The sequence below is a fragment of the Anoplopoma fimbria genome, chromosome 12 (assembly GCF_027596085.1).
Source record: "Anoplopoma fimbria isolate UVic2021 breed Golden Eagle Sablefish chromosome 12, Afim_UVic_2022, whole genome shotgun sequence".
Classification (NCBI taxonomy): domain Eukaryota; kingdom Metazoa; phylum Chordata; class Actinopteri; order Perciformes; family Anoplopomatidae; genus Anoplopoma; species Anoplopoma fimbria.
Window position 1 is genome coordinate 4,630,373 of NC_072460.1, and position 20,704 is coordinate 4,651,076.

Sequence of the window (20,704 nt, forward strand, 5' to 3'; positions counted from 1 at the left end):
AGTTTTTAAGGTTCCATTGTATGATGATTATAATTAGAAATAAGTAGTTTAGTTTAAGGTATACTCTTATTTTGTCGTAGGATACTGATGGTTTGACAATATCAACACTGTTTGTGAGATTTGATCATAAGAATAATCAGCTGAACTTCTAAAATGCCATAAGATTAAAGTAATCATTCATTAGCATGAAGAATAACTTTATAGAAATAGCTTAGCATTTCGCTGATACAAACGCTAGGTCGTAATTCTATATATAATATATTTATTTCATATTTATTGCATTGAAACAATAAGTTACTCCGAATTAAGCATTTTGTCCTCTCTCTGCTGCAGAGAAAAGAAAATGTCTCGAACCAGTGCAATGAAGGTCCTGGACCACGGGATGATTGGACCGGAGGGAGCAGATAACTGTCACAAGTTTGTGGACATCCTGGGCTTACGAACCATCTTTCCCCTTTTCATGAAAACACCCAAGAAGATGAAGAAAACTGCTGCTTCAGAGAAAGAGCATGAAGGTCAGTCACTAATTAGAACGAGGCAACTGCTGATGCAATTTCTTCATGAATACAGAAACTGGCTGCAAACATGTCACTATGTTTGACCAGTTATAGAAGTGTGACCCGTCAGACCAAGCAGTGAAAGTAGTGGTGTTCCATTATTGCACTATTTAACAATTAAATGCTATCAGTAGCAATTAAATGTGATAACACACAGATCAAGGAAACAAAACAATAGAAACCAAACCATCGGGGTAACAAGATACCAGTTGCTTGAAATCAATGATTTCCACACAAATCTTAGAAGATTTGATTTTTACATGAATCAATGTTTTTTTTTTTTGTTTGTTTAGTTTTACGCTATTCCATACACTCTACACACTTTTGCTTAGACATAAAGCTAAGCAGTATGTTAAGATGACGGTGAAATATATTTCCACAAATTTGGAACATTGATTTCACAGAAAATCTGTTCTTAGTCACACAGTTTGTTTTTCTCTATTGAAAATATTTACAGATTTAAAGGATCCATGTAACGTATTATTGAAACTTAACAATGTGAATACGATAATGCCTGAGGTGTTGATTGTGCATGTGTTGGGGCTACTTTTCTGACCTCTAAATCTCGTAATTTTTTTTGTTATTTGCCCTGTAAAGAAATCTTAAATCACTGACTGTTCTAATTTAAATGGCTGCACTAATCACCGCTGGTTAATTTCTCCTCCTCCAAGTTCTCTTCAACATGCACTCGCACCTGTTTCACGGTGATGCACTCAGTCCTTATCTGCTCGTGTATCACGGTTCGCTGCCTCTTCGGCCTGTCAGTTTACACTATCAATCCAATCTTGATTGATTTTTCCTGCCTGCGCTCTCTGAACGTCTCTTGTCTCCGGGTGAGAAATGGGGAGAGCAAACAAGAGCCAGTGAGAGAGAAAATGAAAGGATGTCCATGAGAAAGAGGGTGAGAGAAAAAAACATAGAAGAGAGGGAAAGAAAGAGAGATAGAAACCCCGTCCATCTGTCTGCTCTTTGTTTACCCACCTACCAAAATGTGGAACCCTTCCTCTCTCTCTCTCTCTCTCTCTGTCTGTATTAATTAAGTTTGGTACATCTGGCGGGGCTTCCCAGCCCTGCAGAGGAGAACAAATTGTCTTCCATTGTGTCACGTCTCTCCCAGGGACCGGACGAATTAACCTTTGACCCCCCTTGAGCAGCCGAGTAGGGAAGATAACCCGCCCTCACAGTTAAACCTTCTCCCCCTGTGTGTTGAAGCCGCCGACAAGGCGGACACACACTTAAAAACAGACTTTGAAAAGAGATGTGGAAATCAATCCCAAAGGCTCTTTCTCCATGTGAGGTTTGGCACGTGAGGTCGAGATATGCGTGTGTTTCTCAAGCAAAACTATATCTTGAGAGGCACAGTATGATGATGTATGATGAGTATTTTTTGGGGGAGTTGATAATTGGTACGATGCTGGCATCCGCTGCTTTGCTTGTTGACACCTTCTGCTTCAAAGGCAGTTTAGGATACTTCAAAGCCATCTATGTAAACTCAACCGTATTTCCATTTACATATAGGCTTATTCTTTACCAGCAAATATGTTCAAGACATCTCGTAGCCCAGTTTCTGAAGAAGGCTTGGCATCTTGTTACCTGCAAATCACTTAACTAGACATACTTGGCCGCGCTTTTATCAGCTGCAACATCAATAAACTTCATCTTTAGGGAGAAACTAAAGCAAAGTGTTTATTCTACGATGTTCATGTTCATTTTTATACATCTTTATGAAAACCTCATGTTCCTTCTAAGACCACACTCTATATAATGTCTCCAGGCCAAGAGGATAATTCCACACACAAATTCATATATTTCTGATAATAGTGCAAGTAATAAAGTTTGTTGATTCATAATTATAAAGTAGAAGATCATGAAAATGAACCCTAAGTCTTAATACAGTATACCTTTCACATCCCCCCTTGTGGAGGTCACATAGAAGTGGCGTGTTAATGTATATATATATATATATATATATACCCCAAAGCCAATGTCTTAACCATTGTGCGACTTGTATTATTCTTAGGGTCCCAAAACACAAGATTTTAATTAAAACAATTATTGAAATGTCACACTGGAAATTTTAAACTCAAAGTTCTATTGGTGAACATGAAACCAGAGAAGTAAGTCTCAAGCTTGTATGCTGCCATCAATAGTATAAAGACTGTAGCTGCTCCAAAGACGATGAATGGGAGACTGATTTAGTTTCTCTTGTTTTATACCCAAATGAGCTCTATTCTATTGTAGTGTTCTCAGATGAGAAGCAGAACATGTAGCTATATATTTAGAACATTACCCTGGGTGCTCTGTGTCATAAATAACATCTTTCCAGACTTAATACTTGATGACATCACAAATTTGATTTTTAGATTCAGGTGAGAGCTTTTGAGATAATATAAGATAATCCTGTATTGGGCAATTTACAGTAAACAAGAGGCATCAGCAAAAAAAAAAAAGATATGATAAATAGGTAATTAAACACAAAAGTTATAATAAATAAACTAAATAGTAAGAAATTGAATGTAATAGTAAACAGACTGAATGGTTGATTTTTACTAATATTTTTGGACTGTCTTAGACCATAGGAATATCCATAATATATGGATTTTGACTTTAAAAGGGGAAAAAAAGAGTGATTACTAAATTATCAAATTTATCATTCGCCATTATCAAAAGTTTGTGCCGTCATTGGCTGACCATGACATTGCGTTCAGTTGGATGGTGCCACCCCAGTAATGGTGGATTCGCTAGTGAGAGCAACGCGTACATCGTCCAGCAGATCAGCCTGTATTCAACCGTACAAATTAGCAGTCTCAGCAATTAAATATGCACACGCGAATGGAATTTTTCGAATACGTTTTTCCATAATTAACATAGCGTGTAAAGGATTTCCCATCATGCCTCCCATTGATTAGTCTAACAGCTATATGCAGGACGAGATGCCCGTCATTATATAAGACGTATTGAGTGAGCCCCTCTTTCTCAGGCGACTTCTAATTGAAAATGCTGTGAATCAAGTGGTTCTCCAGAATAACACAATGACACTGTAGATTAATTAGCCATCGGCCGCTTCAAACCAAAGTAATTAAGAGGCAGAGTCCTCTCTGTCCTCTCATACTTAGCGCTGTCTCTCTCTCGCCACTCATTCCGCGGCGCTCTCTATCGCAAACCACGCCGCATAGATCGATCCCTGTGAAATCCTGTCTGAAATTGACACAGCCCAAATGACCAGGGATTGCCGGGACCACATTGGCATACAGAGCGGCGTAATTAATAGAGACATTGTAAGTGGATGGTAAAAGAAGAAGAAGAAGAAGAAGAACAAATTGCATTCCTCTCTCCGTCAACATTCCTGTCACGACACTGCCGTACACCTTGTTTTTTTTAGGGTGTCAGTTTAGAGGTGTATGTGCTATGTCATTACCATTGCGTGATGGAAATTGGTGGCAGCCGGTTGTTATATTTAGGCGGCTAATGATGCGAGGGAGCGCGAGAGTGGGAGCAGGAGTAAACAGCTCATTTACATGGCGAGGCACAGAAGTCGTAGCTCCAAAGAATGCTTCTTCGTGTGCCCGCGCTCACAAAGGTGTTTATTTGGCGGAGAGCGAGAGAGAGAGAGAGGCTCGGGAAGGGTAACGGAGGCCTCTGTGGTTGATGTGTTTCGATTGACATGCAAACACCTTGGAGCGGAGTGAACGGCCTCGCCTTGACCCCTTATGTTCTAATGAAAGCATTAAAAGAGGTAATGAGTGAGGCGTGCTAGCAGAGTGAATATTGTCACATTTTGTGGCCGTGTAGTGGTGTTGGAAGTATGCAGTGAGGGGACAAAGATGGATATAACGTGCTTTTACTTAAAACATTTCACTCTCTCAAATGATGGCAGTTTCATTACGAAGATAAAAGATGGAATTTTATCAGCCCATTACTTTATCACCAGTATCTATCCTCTGATATTAACAAATGGAGATTTAGAGAGAACCACATAGCAGAATATATGAGGGGAGATAAGTGCCTGTAATAGAGAAACGGGTCCATCTGGAGTTGTTGATAAATCTTGCGTCAGACATTGCAGTCAGAAAGCAGAGAATGAAGTGGAGCCCTCATTTGATCGTCTCTCCTCCCAGCACCGCGCGCCTTTGGCTCAGATCGAGATCAGAAACATTTTACGCGATTCAAGTTTGATTGTAATCTGTGTTGTCAGAGTCACGCTGTATAATCCTATTATTAGTGTATTTCAGAGGGAGAGATTTGCCTTTAGATCACTGTGTATAAATCTAATTAGCAGCTTCACGTTTGGTCTTTCCCACTGGTGGGGATTGATCGCATTCTAGCTCTGCAAATTCGCACTCTGACAAAATGTACAGTGGTATATTTAGTTGTATATGAAAGCTTTTACTCTTAATATTCTGTTGAGGACAGGACGTGCTCGACATTTAGAGGAAATGTAATGTGCATTCAGTAGTACAGGAAACGTTTTAAGTCTAACTGAAATTAGATTGCCTACGTTTCTGATCTGAGAACAATCCGAAAACAAGAGGGAGATTTCTAATTTCTAGTTTATATTTTATTGGTTTGGTGCACGCTAGTTTTGCTTTGATTTGACAGATTGCCTTTGTGGTGTTCAGAGCCAGAGTTCATTCCTGGTCCCTCAGACAGTGAATGCGGTCTCTAAAAAACCCCTGAGAGGTAAGCCTGTGGTGCTGGAAGGCTGATTGCTCTCCCCAGGGCACAGTGAGTCCAGTCTCTTGGCGAGGCACAAACGATTTGTTCTCCACTTGTTATTCCTAACTACACAGCCCTTCCTTCAGCTGTCAATCAATCTGTGAATCCAAGCCACTAAAGGTTATTTGCATGTTAACTTCGGGGCTCTGGAAAGGAGAGGCAAGCAAAAAAAAATTGTGGAGAATGATTGAACGCTAGCATTTGGACAAGGATGGCGCAATCTGAATGCAAATATCCATCAAGCAAAAGGTAGTACCAAGTTTCAAGGATTCAGGGATCAGTTATTGTCATTATGTACACAAGAAAGACATGGCAGAACAAAAAACAGCAGTGCATTCCTGTCGTGTTTTTTTTGTATTTGCATCAGGAGGAATGTAAACGGCAGCAACAAGGCAGATAATATGGCTGGCATCTTAAGATAAAACAAAGTGACATCAGGTAAACATTGTCTATCAACTCTGACCAGGTAGTGGGTGGGTTTTATGCACTTCCTTTTGGACGGGCCAACTCTAACAACACCATGTAGCTATTGCATTTACCATAAAATGCTCTCTTTGTGAGTTATACCGTACACTTTTCTTCATGGCCCTGTGGCGTTCTGGTCACTTTTTTCTGCCCGGGTGTCCACAGCTGGTTAGTGGCTTTAAAACTCATAAACTTTCATTTCCAGCTGTTCTTGTCCAACACTGCAACAAACCCAGAAGAGCAATTATCAACCTTTTGACACCATTGTCAGATCACACAACAAGGCCAAAACATATAGTAAAGACTGCTGGACTTGACCATACTTAACATTAAATCAATTATTATCTGCCAAGCGGCAGTAGAGTCCAGTAATGGTCATCAGTCTGTATTTAAAACACGCAACAATATTGCCGCATTTTCCACTGCATGGTACGGCATGACTCTGCTCAACTGGACTGGCTTTATTTTGGTAACACCAGGCTTGACTGGAAGGTTGAGTTATAACACTACAGACCAGGGATTGATCAGAAAGAATCGTCACTGGAGCAACAAGGGGATTTCTGGTCACTTAAACCAAGCTACCGTCAATAGCAACAGCAATTATTTAATTTACTCGACCCCGATTTAAAAAAATAAAAAAATGGTACCCCACAAAACTCCACCGTATAATTGAAGAAGTGCATGTGCTGCTATTTGGTTGCCGGTGAGAGGATTCAGCAATTTTAGCATTTAAGATCATGTAGAAATGAGTCATGTGTGTAACAGCACTGTGCTACAAATTGGTCTTGTAAAGTCTTAATTGTGTATTTGATTCTTACTGTTTTTTCATGGCTCTCGTGAAGTTTTTGTGGAAGATGTTGCTAGTTGTAAAGAGTGATGACGTAAATGAGTCCTTGTTTTTATACACAAGATTTAAGTACGAAGCAAAGCATGTAAATTAAGCATCGATCGGACACCTTTTCTAAAGGCTCTTTTACTCAGCCCTGCCCTCCATCTTGTACTCAAGATGTAATCCTGCCTGCATCCCTTCATGGATCTCAGAGGAACAGCCGCTGTCTAGATTTAAACTCTTTGGAGAGAACATTCTACAGCCGGCGATCAATAGCCTCCCCGGCAGGGTGCGGAGGTGGCGACATCAATTACCACTCGGATCAAGTTGATAAAGTAGCGTCCTTTCGGAAATGGCAGTTAGCCTCCATGTCATTGTGTACAGGAAATAAGGTTGCTTGAATTAAATAAGGGGACCTTGGACTGAAACTACCTGGTGTACAACCAGGGCACACCTTTTTAGTACATGTAAAACCAGTCATACCAATCAGCCAGTCAGACATTAAAACTGCGATATGCATTTGTAGTTTACAGTTTTTGTGATATACATGATATGTAACGAAAAGTAGATGGCGGCATTTACTTTGACATACATTATGAAACAAAAACCCCTTCATTTCTCCTCTGAAACACACTAACACCTTAATCTAAATCAAAATGTTTGTAAAAAAAAAAAGAGGCTTGTATCCTTTATTTCAAGCATTGATTGGAAAAGGTGAAAACTAAACCCCTTAAAAATACTTCCAAGTACAGTACACGACTATTTGGTATTCCTTTGATAATAGATCATCTTAAATGTTTAAAAAAATGAATCTACAGCCATGCTAGCAGCTCTGTGACACTGCACTTATGCACACGTGCTTTGAGCTAAATGATATTGCGCTCACATGACAATGTTGACGAGCTGATGTTTAGCAGGTAAAATGTTTATCTTGTTAAGCATCTTATTTGAACGTGTTGGCATGCTATCTTTTGCTTATTAGAGCTATAAAATAAAGTGCAGCAGAGGCTGATGGGAATGCCATTCGTTCTGCAGGTGTTTGGTCGTGAACCAGTGTAAGACAGTTTTGACCTGATGATGGAGCTCCACCAAAAGCTTTTTTACAAACAGGACATGAATATATCTCCCAAAAAGTAGCACTTAAAGAAAAGTCAGAGTATCTCCAAATGTCAGTAGACCTCATCCTCCGGGGACCATGGTCATATTGAAGGTTTTGTTTTAAGAAGAACAGAAGACGTTCAAGAGAAGTAATTAGCAGGATTTTGTTTTTAGTTTAGCCTTATGTAGGATATATTTTTGAATGGACCTTCTTTCTTATGGAACACGACTCCAGGTTGATCTATATTGTGTTTCCGTGCCTTTCCCTGCCTCTTTGTGCTGCCAATCATCTTCACGATATTATTGGATATGTGTATATTCTGTACGATTTGGCGTTGGCAGGTGTCAAAGCCTAGAGTTTTCTCAGCCTTCAAGTGTTGTGAGAAAGGGCGCAGCGGGTCGCAGGGAATCGCACAAAGGGAGCTGACAGCAAACACGACCCCTTTTTAAAAGAAGCAGAAATGGGATTGATTCCTGTACTCTTGTTGCTTAGCAACTACAAAGCCTCGATGAGAGAGGGTATTGACCTCTTGTTGATAAAGTCCAATTACATTTTTTTCCCCACTCTGTGTATCCAGAGATTTTTACAGTGTCATATTCTGTCCCCCCCCTTGTGTGCAGATTGTATTGTTCATTCAATATAATAGAGAAATATTATACCACGATAGTCTTCTTCTGTTGCAGCCTGTGGGCAAGAAGGCCTTTGAATGAGATAACCCATCCTACACAGCATGCATTGGGTTAACAAAGGGCACTCAATGGACCTAACAAATTTTTGTCGCCGATTTTGTCAATTAGCATATTTTTTAGACTTCCCCATCGCTAAAATGTCCCCAGAGCTGCCAAAGACAAGTTTTTATCACCGTGAGAAATGTAATTCAGCCAAAGCCCAAACTGTTCCGCATGTTCCAGCGTGCCCTAAAACATGATAATTGATTTCTAAATTTCATTAACATTTTCTCCTCCTCACTTTTTCCTCTATTTCAGATTGTTAAATGTCTGCGGGCTGTAATTGCAAATCATCATTTGTTCATCGATTTGTTCTATCTGTCTTTTAATTTTATCATTTTGGGGGCTGTGGGTGTGAATGATTCGGGATTTTTTTTTTTTTTTAACTGCTAATTTGAATAAACATTTCATAAAACCGCGTAAAAGTGTTTGAGGTATACACGAGGAAGCTTTGTCTTTACGTCTCGCTTTTCTTTCCGTAGAACACGTGTGCTCCATCATCGCCTCCATGCTGCGAAACCTCAAGTCCCAACAGAGAAGCCGACTCCTCAACAAGTTCACAGAGAACGACTGTGAGAAGGTTAGTCTTCACCATCTTCTGACAATTTTTCTTTGTTATCCTTCTCCTCTCTTCACTTTTCTATCTATTGTTTTGATTGCCAGCAGATTGCTTCATCAGGGTGACTAAGCCGAGGCGTTTGTGGGTCATACGTCCTTATGTTTTGGTCACAGGGTCTCTCTGCAGTTAAGGGAATCAGAACAGGGCCTACATTTTCTACATTTAAAGGCCATGAAAACATATTTTCTCAATGTGGTTCTTACTATTGGCTATTTTCTTTTGGAACAGTTTTTGTGAATTCACATAAGAGAATTCTTTATCTGTGCTCTTTTTAGTTTGTTTGAAATGGTCGTAGAAAGAATGTGAATGGAAACTTTTAATGGGAAATGGGAAAGTTCACACCCTTACAGTCCTGACTCTTGGTAAATGATACCTCTCATACCTCTTTGAACTTTGATATTTTCTTATTGAGTCAATATAAATGTAAAGTTATGAAATAAAAGTTTGAAACCAAGTTTTCAGGGGCATTAAGTCTTTACATATCTTTCAATATACTGCACAAACACAGGGTTATTTTATATTTTTCGACTATTCATTATGTTTTTGTTAAATTTTTAGAACTGCTGCAAATATTAAAGGATCAGTCAACCGCACGTACATGAATGATTAAAGAATGGTTGATCATTTCTGTCATTTTTCAAGCAAAAGTGCCAAAAATGTGCTGGTTCAACCTTCACAAACGTTAGGATTTACTAGCATATGTGATAAAAACATCACAAATGCTAGTAAATATAATGTGCTTTTGGATTTGGACTGATATGGGCACAAAACTAGCAATGTAAGGACATCACTTTGGGCTATCCGAGTGTGTAACATTCTAATCTTATCTTTATCTGAGGGAAGGGCAGGTTAAATACATTCAGGTCACTCAGTCAATGACTGCATCACTCTGAACCTGTGTAGTATAAGTTCTGCCACATGTTACAGAACTTCACAAAGTAATTGAAATATCAAGCCTGTCACCACAGCCGCAATGCTCCCACAATTCCCCTCACATATGCAATAAAAGCTTCATATTCAGTGTTTTGCTCAAGGCCATTTTAATAGAACGCAGGACTTTTGATGTAGAAAACTGCCTGTCGAGCAAATGAAGCGCGGACGTCTTCTCCACCGGGATGTTTGATGTCCACTGTTGTCTTCGTTGTCAGTTTGATTAAACCCGTCCCCGTAACAGTCTCAAGAGGCTGCCAGCAAACGGTTAAAAAGAATCAATGAATGAGTACTGTGAATATTTTTCTTATTGTCTCGTTGCTTTCTCTCACTTTCTCTGCCTCCGTTTCATTCCCCCTCCAGGTTGATCGACTGATGGAGATGCATTTTAAGTACCTGGAGGCTGTTCAACAGGCCGACAAGAGGATCGATGGAGAGAAACACGTAAGCGTCTCTCATTTTCCCTCCAACCCTCCCTCCCTCCCATCCTCCCTCCACCTCATGGTGCCGTCTTGTTTAGACCAGCTTCATATCGGGCGGCTTGTTGGATGGCTGTATTCACACAAAACACTGACGTTTTCAGATTTGCGCTGTTGACTTCCATTGAAATGCCGTCAAAGAGTGGTGATGTTCTACAGTACGTGTTTGGTATTTTTAGTTTGACCCTGAACTGATTTGAGCCTGAGAAGTCCTTGACCAAACTTGATCTGAGACAGACCTCCACCAGCCTTAGACCAGATCAGACCTGTAACATCAGGGCTGCTTCAGTCATGGCAGCATAAATAGGCCATGTTAACCTAACTTCATTCATCGTCAGTGTCAATCAGTTCTCTCCAATAAGTCGACCAAGATTTAGTTTCTATGGGCCTTTCCTTAAGCCCCGCCCCCTGCTGCTAATCTGTCAAGCTGTCATGGAGCCCACACTGTCACTAACTAGCTAACGGTCAATTCCTCCATCAACAAGTCATCAAGTCAGTTACAAAAAAAACGTTTTGTTGTTGCTGCTGTACGGTGCAAGCATCATTTAACATTATACCTTTACAATCAAGTAAAACGCAGGTGCACAAAAATAGTAATGAAATTCAAACAAAATCTATAGTCCGCAGAAATGAATACAGAGTGTATGATCGATGGCCTTCTTTATTGTTCTTGTGTCGGAGCGGGCTGCAGCTACAGAGACTACAGATCAGTTACTTTGGATTGGTGGCTCTTTTTAGGTGCTAAACAGCCTAAATGCATTTCTGCTTTTTACTTGAGGACTTCACGGAGGTTTAGCGGCCCATTGGAAATGTCCCGATGGTCTCTTGAAATATCTATTTTAGGGCGTTCCTGTTTAAAGGAGCAAAATATAGGAGGAGGGAGCGGAAAAATGTAGAATTGTCCGCTGCAGCTGATGTATGACTGCCGACTGACCACTGCTGCAGAGGAAATCTGAGATTAAATGTCTAAGACAAGCAGGCGTACAAAGTGCTTCACTGTTACGGAGGAAGAAGTGGAGAGAGTGAGGGAAACAAGCACAAACAGTTATTTTACTGGAGCTCTGAGTTTGGGACCACAACAGCAGAAAATTCTGTTACTTTTTTGACCTCCACCTTTCTTTTTCCGGAAGGCCACTCTCTTATTTTCCCATCTTTTAAAGAGTTACACAGCAGCTCTACTTCTGTGATCTCTCCTCACACTTGCAGTTCCAAAAATGGTCTTCTCTTCAACCAATATTCCAAGTTCAGCAGCAGGAAACACTTTCTTTTGCGCTTTTCCTTACTGTCAAAACATTTTGGCATCAGATTTAACTTCAAGTCTCTTTATGCAAAACAGAAGGAAGTGTGGCTAAGCTAATTTACATCATTTAAAAATATATATTTATGTGTTGAACTTGTGTTAAAAGGGAGGTAGACACCAGATTCAAGCTGTTCGTGTTACAATATGTCTGCACACACCAGCAAAAGTGAAGCAACCCACATGATATCTTAAACTCTTAACCTGAAGATGTTTTAAACATGGTGATACTCTGCTCCACCACATCAGGAGTTTTAGATCAACAGACAGCGTTTAGTATTGTCATAATCACAAACTTTATTTATTTTTAATGAGGGGTCCTGGTTGTCACTTTATCACTGGGTGAAAACGTCCACTACACTCATTTAGTCCGCTATTGAGTCACAGTCTCACAAGCAGTGTTTCATTAAAACTACACCATTGGGGTGATAACACTCTCACTTGACTACAAACTGTGTAATGACCAAGATTAGTGTTTTAAGAGCTCTTCATGGGTCTAATCTTTCTTCAAACCATTAAAAAAAACCTCAACCTCAAATCAATCGAACAAATAGAATTGTCAACTGACAGAAAAAAGAACACAGACTCCAGTGCTATCTCATCCCACATTCATGGTTTTCTTTATCACCAACTAGATAAAAAAAAAATGTAAATCACGTTAAAGATGTTCAGATATCAAAAGGCAATCTCCGTTATAAAAGGTCGGTAGGTGTGACCGAAAGGTTGTCTCTTTACAGCAGATAAGATGTGCAGTTCCACACCGTGTCACATCAAAAGCCATGAGGGGAAGGGACCAAAAAAACACATCACAGTCCGGCTGATAACAATATGACAGATTACAGAGGAATGGAAAGCTTGATAGCTGTGCGTGCGTCGGTCTGTGTCCCAGGCGGACCGATGGGGGGGATACAGATAGAAGATAAGTAGCCAGGCAGGGGGATAATGGCTTCAACAGAGAGAGAGAGTGAAAGAGCATCCTGTGCTCGAAAAACGCACAAAAACAAGGAATAATGCAGATGGAGATACTGTTAATATCAGCACAGGAAGTGCAGTTAAAAGAAGAGTGGAGTGAAAAGGAGATTTCGAAAAAGGGGGGGAGGATGAATTTGAGAGAAAGAGAGAGGGAGGGAGGGAAGTGTGGGTGGAGACAGATATGTGTGAGGGATCCCCATCTAAAGATGACAGAAGATTCATTTCTCAGACAGACATCGTGGTGGGATTGCCAAGAAAAGGCCAGACGGTTTGACATTTTCTCTCCTTTCTCTCGTTTTTTTTCCCTATTTTTATTTTCTCTCCACATCTTCTTCTGTCCCTCTCCCGTCTCTCCCTCCGGGATGGCGGAAGCCTGACTTTGTGACACCCCGAGTGATAAAATAAATCCTTATTTTTCCGGGGGCCGTATGTAATGTAATGTTTTCAGGTTTTGGTCCTCGTGCATCCGACATTCAGTAGCAAAGCAGTCGAATTAATCCCTAAAGACTCCATGTTGTATTATCTTTGACTGAGCTAAAGTTCAAAAAGTATTATGTCGTCTCACACAGCAGCTTTTATCTTGATTTTCTAAAGCCTTACTGCTTACATCAAATCTTTATTCTTACTAGGTCGCATTTTGTTTTCCATTGACCCGATTTCTAAGCTTGTTTCAAGAAAGTTGGTGGTTCCTGCTTGGTATATTTTTGCAGTGTGGTTTTCCTTTTATCTATTGGGTTTTAAGTCTTAAATGATACTGCTGTAACACATTAAAGGTTGGATTTCTTTCCCCAATGGTTTGATCTGCATTATCATTCCTGCTGGTTCAACTCCTAATACTGACAACACCCAGATGATAGCGTACGTCTGTGCCAATCGCAGCTAAATAAGATGATAAAGACGCCAACCCAGTTCTGTCCGGCGTCTCAGCCCCATTCGGCTGCCGTCAGCAGCGGCGTTATCTCTCTCTGCCCTGCCTTTTGGGTTTTTTACCCTAGTTAAGCCTGTTTTTAAGGGGCGGTAAGCAAAATGTTTTTCCTCCGCAACACATTATCCACAGATTTCTCAGGAGGAGAGCAAAGGAAAAGCTGCTGCTGCTTTTTCCTCCCCGTCTCCAGCGCAGTCCCTTTTAATAAGCTGCTTATTTTCCTCCCACCTTGGTATCTCTCCTCGCGTTCTATCCTTCTGATTCTCTTCTCCTCCTCCCTTAAAGCTGCGTTTTCCATCCTTCTTTATTTCGGTGTGTTTTTCTCCCACTTTGTGGTCTCCTTTATTTTCCTTCTCTCTTTCTCCTGCGTCTTTTAATTCTCCTCCATTTCTGTCCTGCTCCCCGTCTTTCACATCGTCTCCTCTGGCCTCCTTTCCTTCCCATCAATCCTTCACACCTTCTCCCTGTCCTTCCTTCCTACCTCTCCTTCCTCCCATTTCTTCTCTTCTTCTTCCCCTCTAATGCATCTGCTTTCACCTGTCCTTTTCCAGCCTCTTTTTTTTCTCCCAAACCCTCCCTTCCTGCTATCGGCTTGTTGGTAACAGCTCTTGGAGATTGATGAAGCTCAGCAAAACATGGACGAGGCCGACCTCAATACTGTAAAATGCCCGAGTGCACCTTCGTAGCGCCTAAGAACGCAGTCGCTCACTGTGTTGTGTGTTGTGTGTGTGTGTGTGTGTGTGTGTGTGTGTGTGTGTGTGAATGTGTGTGGTGTGTGTGAATGTGTGTGTGCGTTTCCTCCACTGGGCTGTAGCAAGGGCGTTCAGCAGAGATGGGCTGGTTTAGCAATGCTGACAGTAGACATTTTAACACCGTGCTAAGTTGGAATTGGTTTTGCACCTTGATGGGATATATTTAGTTTTTCTTAGAATAAATCCACTCTCCCTCTCTTTCTCTCTCTCTCTCTCTCCCCCTTCCTCCCTCTTTCCAACTCTCTCTATGTCCTCATTTTTTTTTTTTTTAGTTGAAGAGAAAAAGTATTTTTCCCATCCATCACTCGGTCAAAAACCACAATTGAATCATTTGTGAAGATGGAGGAGTGGAACACACAGAAGCCCAGAGAAACAAATGTACTGATCCTGCAGGGCAACCATAGACTGTATATAAGAAGTGGACGTTGCTTTGTGGACTGCTGTTTTAAAGTCTCTGATTTTTTTTGGAGCCCGAAGTGAGCATGTTTGGACTAGAGGTTAGAGCTGGGGAGGAATACGCATTTATACCACCTCTATCCATATTGACAGGTTGCCGTGGTAGTGACGTATCAATCACGAGATAGCCACTCCCTACCCTGCTCTATAGTCTATTTTACTCAAAATGAAACCATCATTTATTCAATGAACATCGTGCTGTATTGAAGGAGACATGAAACGAGAGATTGAGAGCATAAAGACATTTTTACAATGTTTACTGAGGGAATACATCAAGTAAGAAGTAGGGTCATTTTCTTATGGACTTCTATACAATCTGACTTCTTTTTGCAAACAGAAGGGTCCTCTGATGTCCATTAGAAAGAATGGAAGTTCAAGGCATTTGCACATCTGCTTCACTTTTCAGTCTCAGAGACTACGTCCGCTTCTTTTATTCAGTCCATGGCATTCTCATTTGGACCGGCTTATTCCAAGTCCAGTTTGGTATTATCACCAAGATGCCTGAAAACGAGTCCTCTCTTTATAGAACTGTAGAGGGGGTTTTATTAAATCTATATTCTACAAATGATGTTCAGAAGCGAACTTATTTGCAACGGAATTGTAAATCTCTCTGCAACACAGGAGCCTCAACGAAGGACAAGAATGCATTGTCCTTTTTATAATGCATTCCTCGTGAAACCGCATAGAGGCTGCACATTTTGGAGGGTTTTCTGAATAGGGATCGGTCTGATTTTATCAATCTGATTTCAGTATCCAATCTGTTCATGGAAACTGATATCAGGAGCCTATAAAATCCAAAACTTGGACAGCAAAAAAGTAGCCCATTGACTTGCATACCTAGATCATTCTTACTAAAGAAGATTTTATTTTTTTCACTCTGCTGTGGGCACTACTCAAAGTTATTCAGCAGTGTTTTAGAGTTGAGCCTCTTCCCCCACAAACTGTATTTGGCTGAGTACAGACACCAGCTGCAGAAGAAGCATTTCAGCCTAAAAACATAGCTGTTTTATTTTGACAGGCCTTTAAGTAACTCGCGGCATTAACTTTAACGACAGATGGTAAGACCGTTTGTCAGTGAAACCGGTGAAAGCCAAAGTTTGAAGCTCTCTATGCTAGCTAAATGTTTTGAACACAAAGAGAATGGAGTGAGAAAATATTTGATGACAGATTTTGTTACTGCCGGAGTTCAGTAAATCTGTCTGTTTTGAAAAAAATTCCAGGTATCAGAACCCAGAGTCACCGAAACAGTTTCAACAAAATGATGGTAATCGTTATGGAGGCGGGATATGTATTAGACTGCATTAGCATACATCTCTCCTTTTGTGTCACTTATCCAAGTTTCTCAGTATGGCGTCTTCTTCACCCCATTGAAAATTCGTAGTTTAGAAAGTTGCAGAGGCTTGTTAACCCCCAAACGGCCACAAGGGGCAACAATGAGCAGGTTCTGCACTCGAAAACTAACTTTGACAAGCGACACATTTAGTGAGATTAATGTTCGAGCCAAAGTGTTTAAAACCCTAAGTAGCTGAACCTTTACTATTCGACTTGAAACACGGACCCTGTCTAGTTTACCACTTGTGACTTGTCATCACCAGTCACATCTTTACAACCAATGTGTTTAGGATTAGTTTACCATAGCATAAAACCTTTTTACAAGAGAAAAGTTCTTCATAGATATAGCCTCTTAAATTTGCCGCCAAAAGTGCACCAGATTGATGCATTTTCCCTTTAAAGTGCACATACAAATGTTTGCACCCCGTACCCACCAACAAGGTCCAAGGTCCACCCACCACAGTCTCACAAAGTACTGTGGGAAACACTGTAATATAAAGCGTAATATAAACTGAGCTTTAATAATAATTTTAATAATTTGCAGACCCTCGCCTGTCACTAATCTCGCGCCCCACACTTTCAACTAGGCACCTATGGCTTGTTCAAGGCATTAATATGACATCCCATGAGATAATTAAATGATAAGTGCAGGCGAGTTTCTCTCTCTGCTGAACCATAGAGACTGCAAACGTATATTTTGTATGTTTGATACAATTTTTTGGGGATTCGTCTTCTTTTTTTTTTTTTTTTTTTTTTTTTTTTTTTGCAGTATATTGTCAGTTTTTCAGGGAGCTGTCAGATTCTAGTCATAAGAATCAGTCTGGGACTCGACACAGACAAACTGTTTCCCACTGTCCAGCTGAGTTCAGCACATACCGACTGACTCGGTGTCCTCCTCCTCCTCCTCCTCCTCCTCCTCCTCCTCCTCCTCCCCTCCTGGTAACACTGCTGTTTTTTTTTGCTTTGCCCCACTTTGTGAACAAACTCTTAATTGATGTTCGCCCCAAAGCACAGGGCTGTTTTTTTTTTCTTTTCTGGGAGATTATCATATCTTGAAAATCAGCATGTTGCCTCTTGGAAAGTTCTGTTTTTTTGTTAGTTTTTGTCCCCCTGAAAGTTTACCTCATTATCAACCTCTGTATCTCTGTTTTTTTAATGAGGATATCTTTCTGAGTATTTGCTTTGGCCTCATAAAGAGCATTACGTCCACACACACACACACACACACACACACACACACACACACACACACACACACACACACACACACACACACACACACAAATTCGCAGTGGGATTTCGCAAAGTGCTGACTAAGAAATCACTTTAATTCTGCATCCAAGCATCCCAACGGAAAAGAAAGCACAGGAATAACAACCAGCCACACACACACACACACACACACACACACACACACACACACACACACACACACACACACACTTCCTCATGTAAAAAAAAAAGAAACACATTCTCTCATACACATCCTAGAAAATTTGCACACATTTAAACCCACACACCAGAAAAAAGGTCCTTGTTCAAAGACACACGTTCCTTATACACGTGTCACACACAGGCAAAAACACACAAACACACATGTTTTCTCATATGCACGACAACTCTTGCACTGCACACACAGCCTTCCATAAATCATACCACTCCATGTGCACAAACACACACACACACGAGTTACAGTAAAGGGACCGGGACTGGAAATCACTGCTTATTACTTTGCCTGTACTGTAGCCAGGCTGTCGGGCTCCCCTGAGGTTGCAGTAATTGACTTGTCCGATCCCTCCTTTCAACACGTTATTCTTCCCCCGCTTCTCCTGTCCGCTGTTTGCCAGAGGGACCGGGCTGCCACACAAAAGATATTGGCCGGCGTGTCAAAACTCACGAGTGGACAAAAAGTCCGCCGCTGTAATGAATACTGCCCACGCTGCACCGCGTCGGCTCTGGGTTTTTTTAATATCCTAAATGTGCGGCGCCGCTGCTCCCAATGATGAATATTTAATGCGCCTATCATTTGTTCCAAACCTACTTCTCCCCCCCCTTCCCCACGTACACATTCAAAGGTCCGGCTTGATTCATCGTGTGCGTGGAACATCTCTGCTCGGCTCCATTATGGCGAGGCTCCCCGGAGGGTGCAGCAATTGACTCGTCCAAGACCTTATTTGAAAATGTTTTACTTTCTTTTTTTTTTTCCCCATGGCGGGCCTACTCCTAAGTAGCTAAGAGGGAGGAGTTATTGCTGGTGAGGAGAGTTACAAAAGTAAATGCCCTGCGGTTGGATCATTTTTAAACGCTCTGATGGTCACAAAACTCTTATTAAATCAGCAGATTATAAAACGAAAAAGTGAAAGCAATTGTGAAACTGTGTAACGCTCCAATACGGTCGCAGCAAAACGTGGCGGCCGTGAATTCAAACATCTAAACTTAATGACAACAACATGTTGGTTTCACATTGGACACGAACAGCGGCCTCCTGGGTGAAAGTCCGTAGTTTTTTTTTTGACAAACTGCCCGTTTAGACCCTTGGGACAATCTAACACCAGTTGTTTTCCGGCCAGACAACATACCACAGTGGTTTCATCCCTTCTAGCTCAATCAAATAGTAGCAGCAAGAAAAGTGATCTATCTATAGATAGTCTATTCGCTCATACCTATGACATCTTCTGTCACACTTTTGAGATTAACTTTAATTGTCTCTTTATCTTTGGTCTTCCGTTGCTGATGTCATGACTTCTCTTGCCGTGATATACCGAACTCACACACCATGACGGACAATAGAAAAAGTACACTGAACGTTATTGGCTCTGTATTCTGGTAAATTCTCTCTCTTTTAGAGGTGAAGCTACTGATGCACTTAAAACTATATTAGTCTCTGCCAAGTTGATACTGAGGAGGCGTGTCCTCGTCCCTAGCTCTCTTTCCTCCTCCCCCTCTGTTATTTGGTCATCAACATGATGCTCATAGGCCGATTCTTTGTGTGCACTCAATAAACTAAACGGTCTCTGACTGGATGTCACATAAAAACAAAAAAATCATGCCAATTTGCTACTCTATTAAAGTGAGTATATAAAACATCAGGAACATGATATTCTTTTTCCGGATTACTGAAGGTCAACCAGGTGAATCCAGGTGGAAGCTGTTATTTTCTCATGGTTTCACTAATTAAAACCTCAGTCCTGCAGCACATGTGTAGTAGACCGATTTAACAAGGATTTTTTGTCTTTTGATGAGTGGTTCCTTATGATTAATAATGCTTATCATCTCTAAGCTTACTATTTCAAACATTTCTCTGCACTCTCAAAGGCAACACATGGAGATATAGTGTTACAAATGTCTTGAGGTCGGTTGGGAGGTATGTTGTATGTGCAGTCCGCTTATTGTAGCTGGTCATTATTCAGGCACCTTATCTCAGAATTAATTTCTGATTGTTGATGCTCACTGAAGTCTATTTTACTGTATTTACACTTATCTTCCCAGTACACATATCACAGACCAAGCTGTTCAGGAAATATAATATTATAAAAGTAACTTTTTACTAATTACCCCTTTTGAAAACTAGTTACATTACCATATTTTGCTACCTGGCACAAAAAAACTAATCGCAAATACTGTTTTGGAACTTGTTATCCCTTACACTAGTTGTTACTGGGGAAAGACATCATATCACAGTTACTCATTACTCCTCTGATAAAGTCCCGTCCCTCTGAAGATGTTGGGCTGCGATGGAAACATGTGGATGTACAGAGATGGAGTTTTCTGAGACCTTTTTTTAGAAAAGTTCTCCAGCTCTGCCTCGCAGGGGTGTTCATGAGTGTTAATGAGGATGACAGCAAGTACTCGCACTTTCTGCGTGAAACGATGAGAGCGAATGCAAACGCAGGGTGTGTGTTGCACACGTGTATATATATATATATATATATATATATATATATATATATGCATGCTTTGTTTCACTCACCTCCAAGGCTCACATGTTTTATGTCTTACCATTTAGGCCTACATCCTGTGTATTGCATCTAAGCCGAAGTTAGGTTGTGATTTTTCTGTAACTTTGCTGCAAGCAAACTGTATCGGCTCCGAATAATGAGCAGAGTTGTCCTGGAAACTGAGATAATCTCTTTTTTCCCCTACAGGAAAGAGAGGAAACACGGTTTACATTCAAGTAGTTTGTTTCATCTTTATTTCATCTTTAAGGCACGCTAGTTGACAGCAACAAGGCCAAGCTTTGTGGCTGTTTTACAATGCGATAACTCTCCTCGCTTTGTAATAAAACAGATTTATGGGCCGGTGTTTTTACCCAGAGGACACAGAGGAGAATGCCCCACATTCAATGGCTTTATTAAAGGATCTCGTTTTAATTAACTGCATTGTTTTGCATCTGTAATAAGCTACAGTTGGCGTTGAACACGAGGGCTTTGTTTCTGTTGTGTCTGCTTGTCTTCTCTTCTCTCAGGATGAAAAACAGGACGACACCATGCTTTCAGGACGCAGTGTCACAACTCGGATATGTTGTTTTTTGCGTTCCCCGCTCGGCTC

General features: G+C 40.8%; 1 protein-coding gene across 1 annotated transcript in view; it reads left to right on the forward strand.

Annotated features, from left to right (window-relative positions):
* The window catches only part of ctnnbl1 (catenin, beta like 1), a 47,840-nt gene that overhangs the window by 16,431 nt on the left and 10,705 nt on the right, over positions 1–20,704 (forward strand). The window contains 3 exon segments of the mRNA XM_054609139.1: positions 334–515; positions 8,877–8,974; positions 10,307–10,387. Of these exon segments, the coding sequence (XP_054465114.1) occupies positions 334–515; positions 8,877–8,974; positions 10,307–10,387 (361 nt within the window).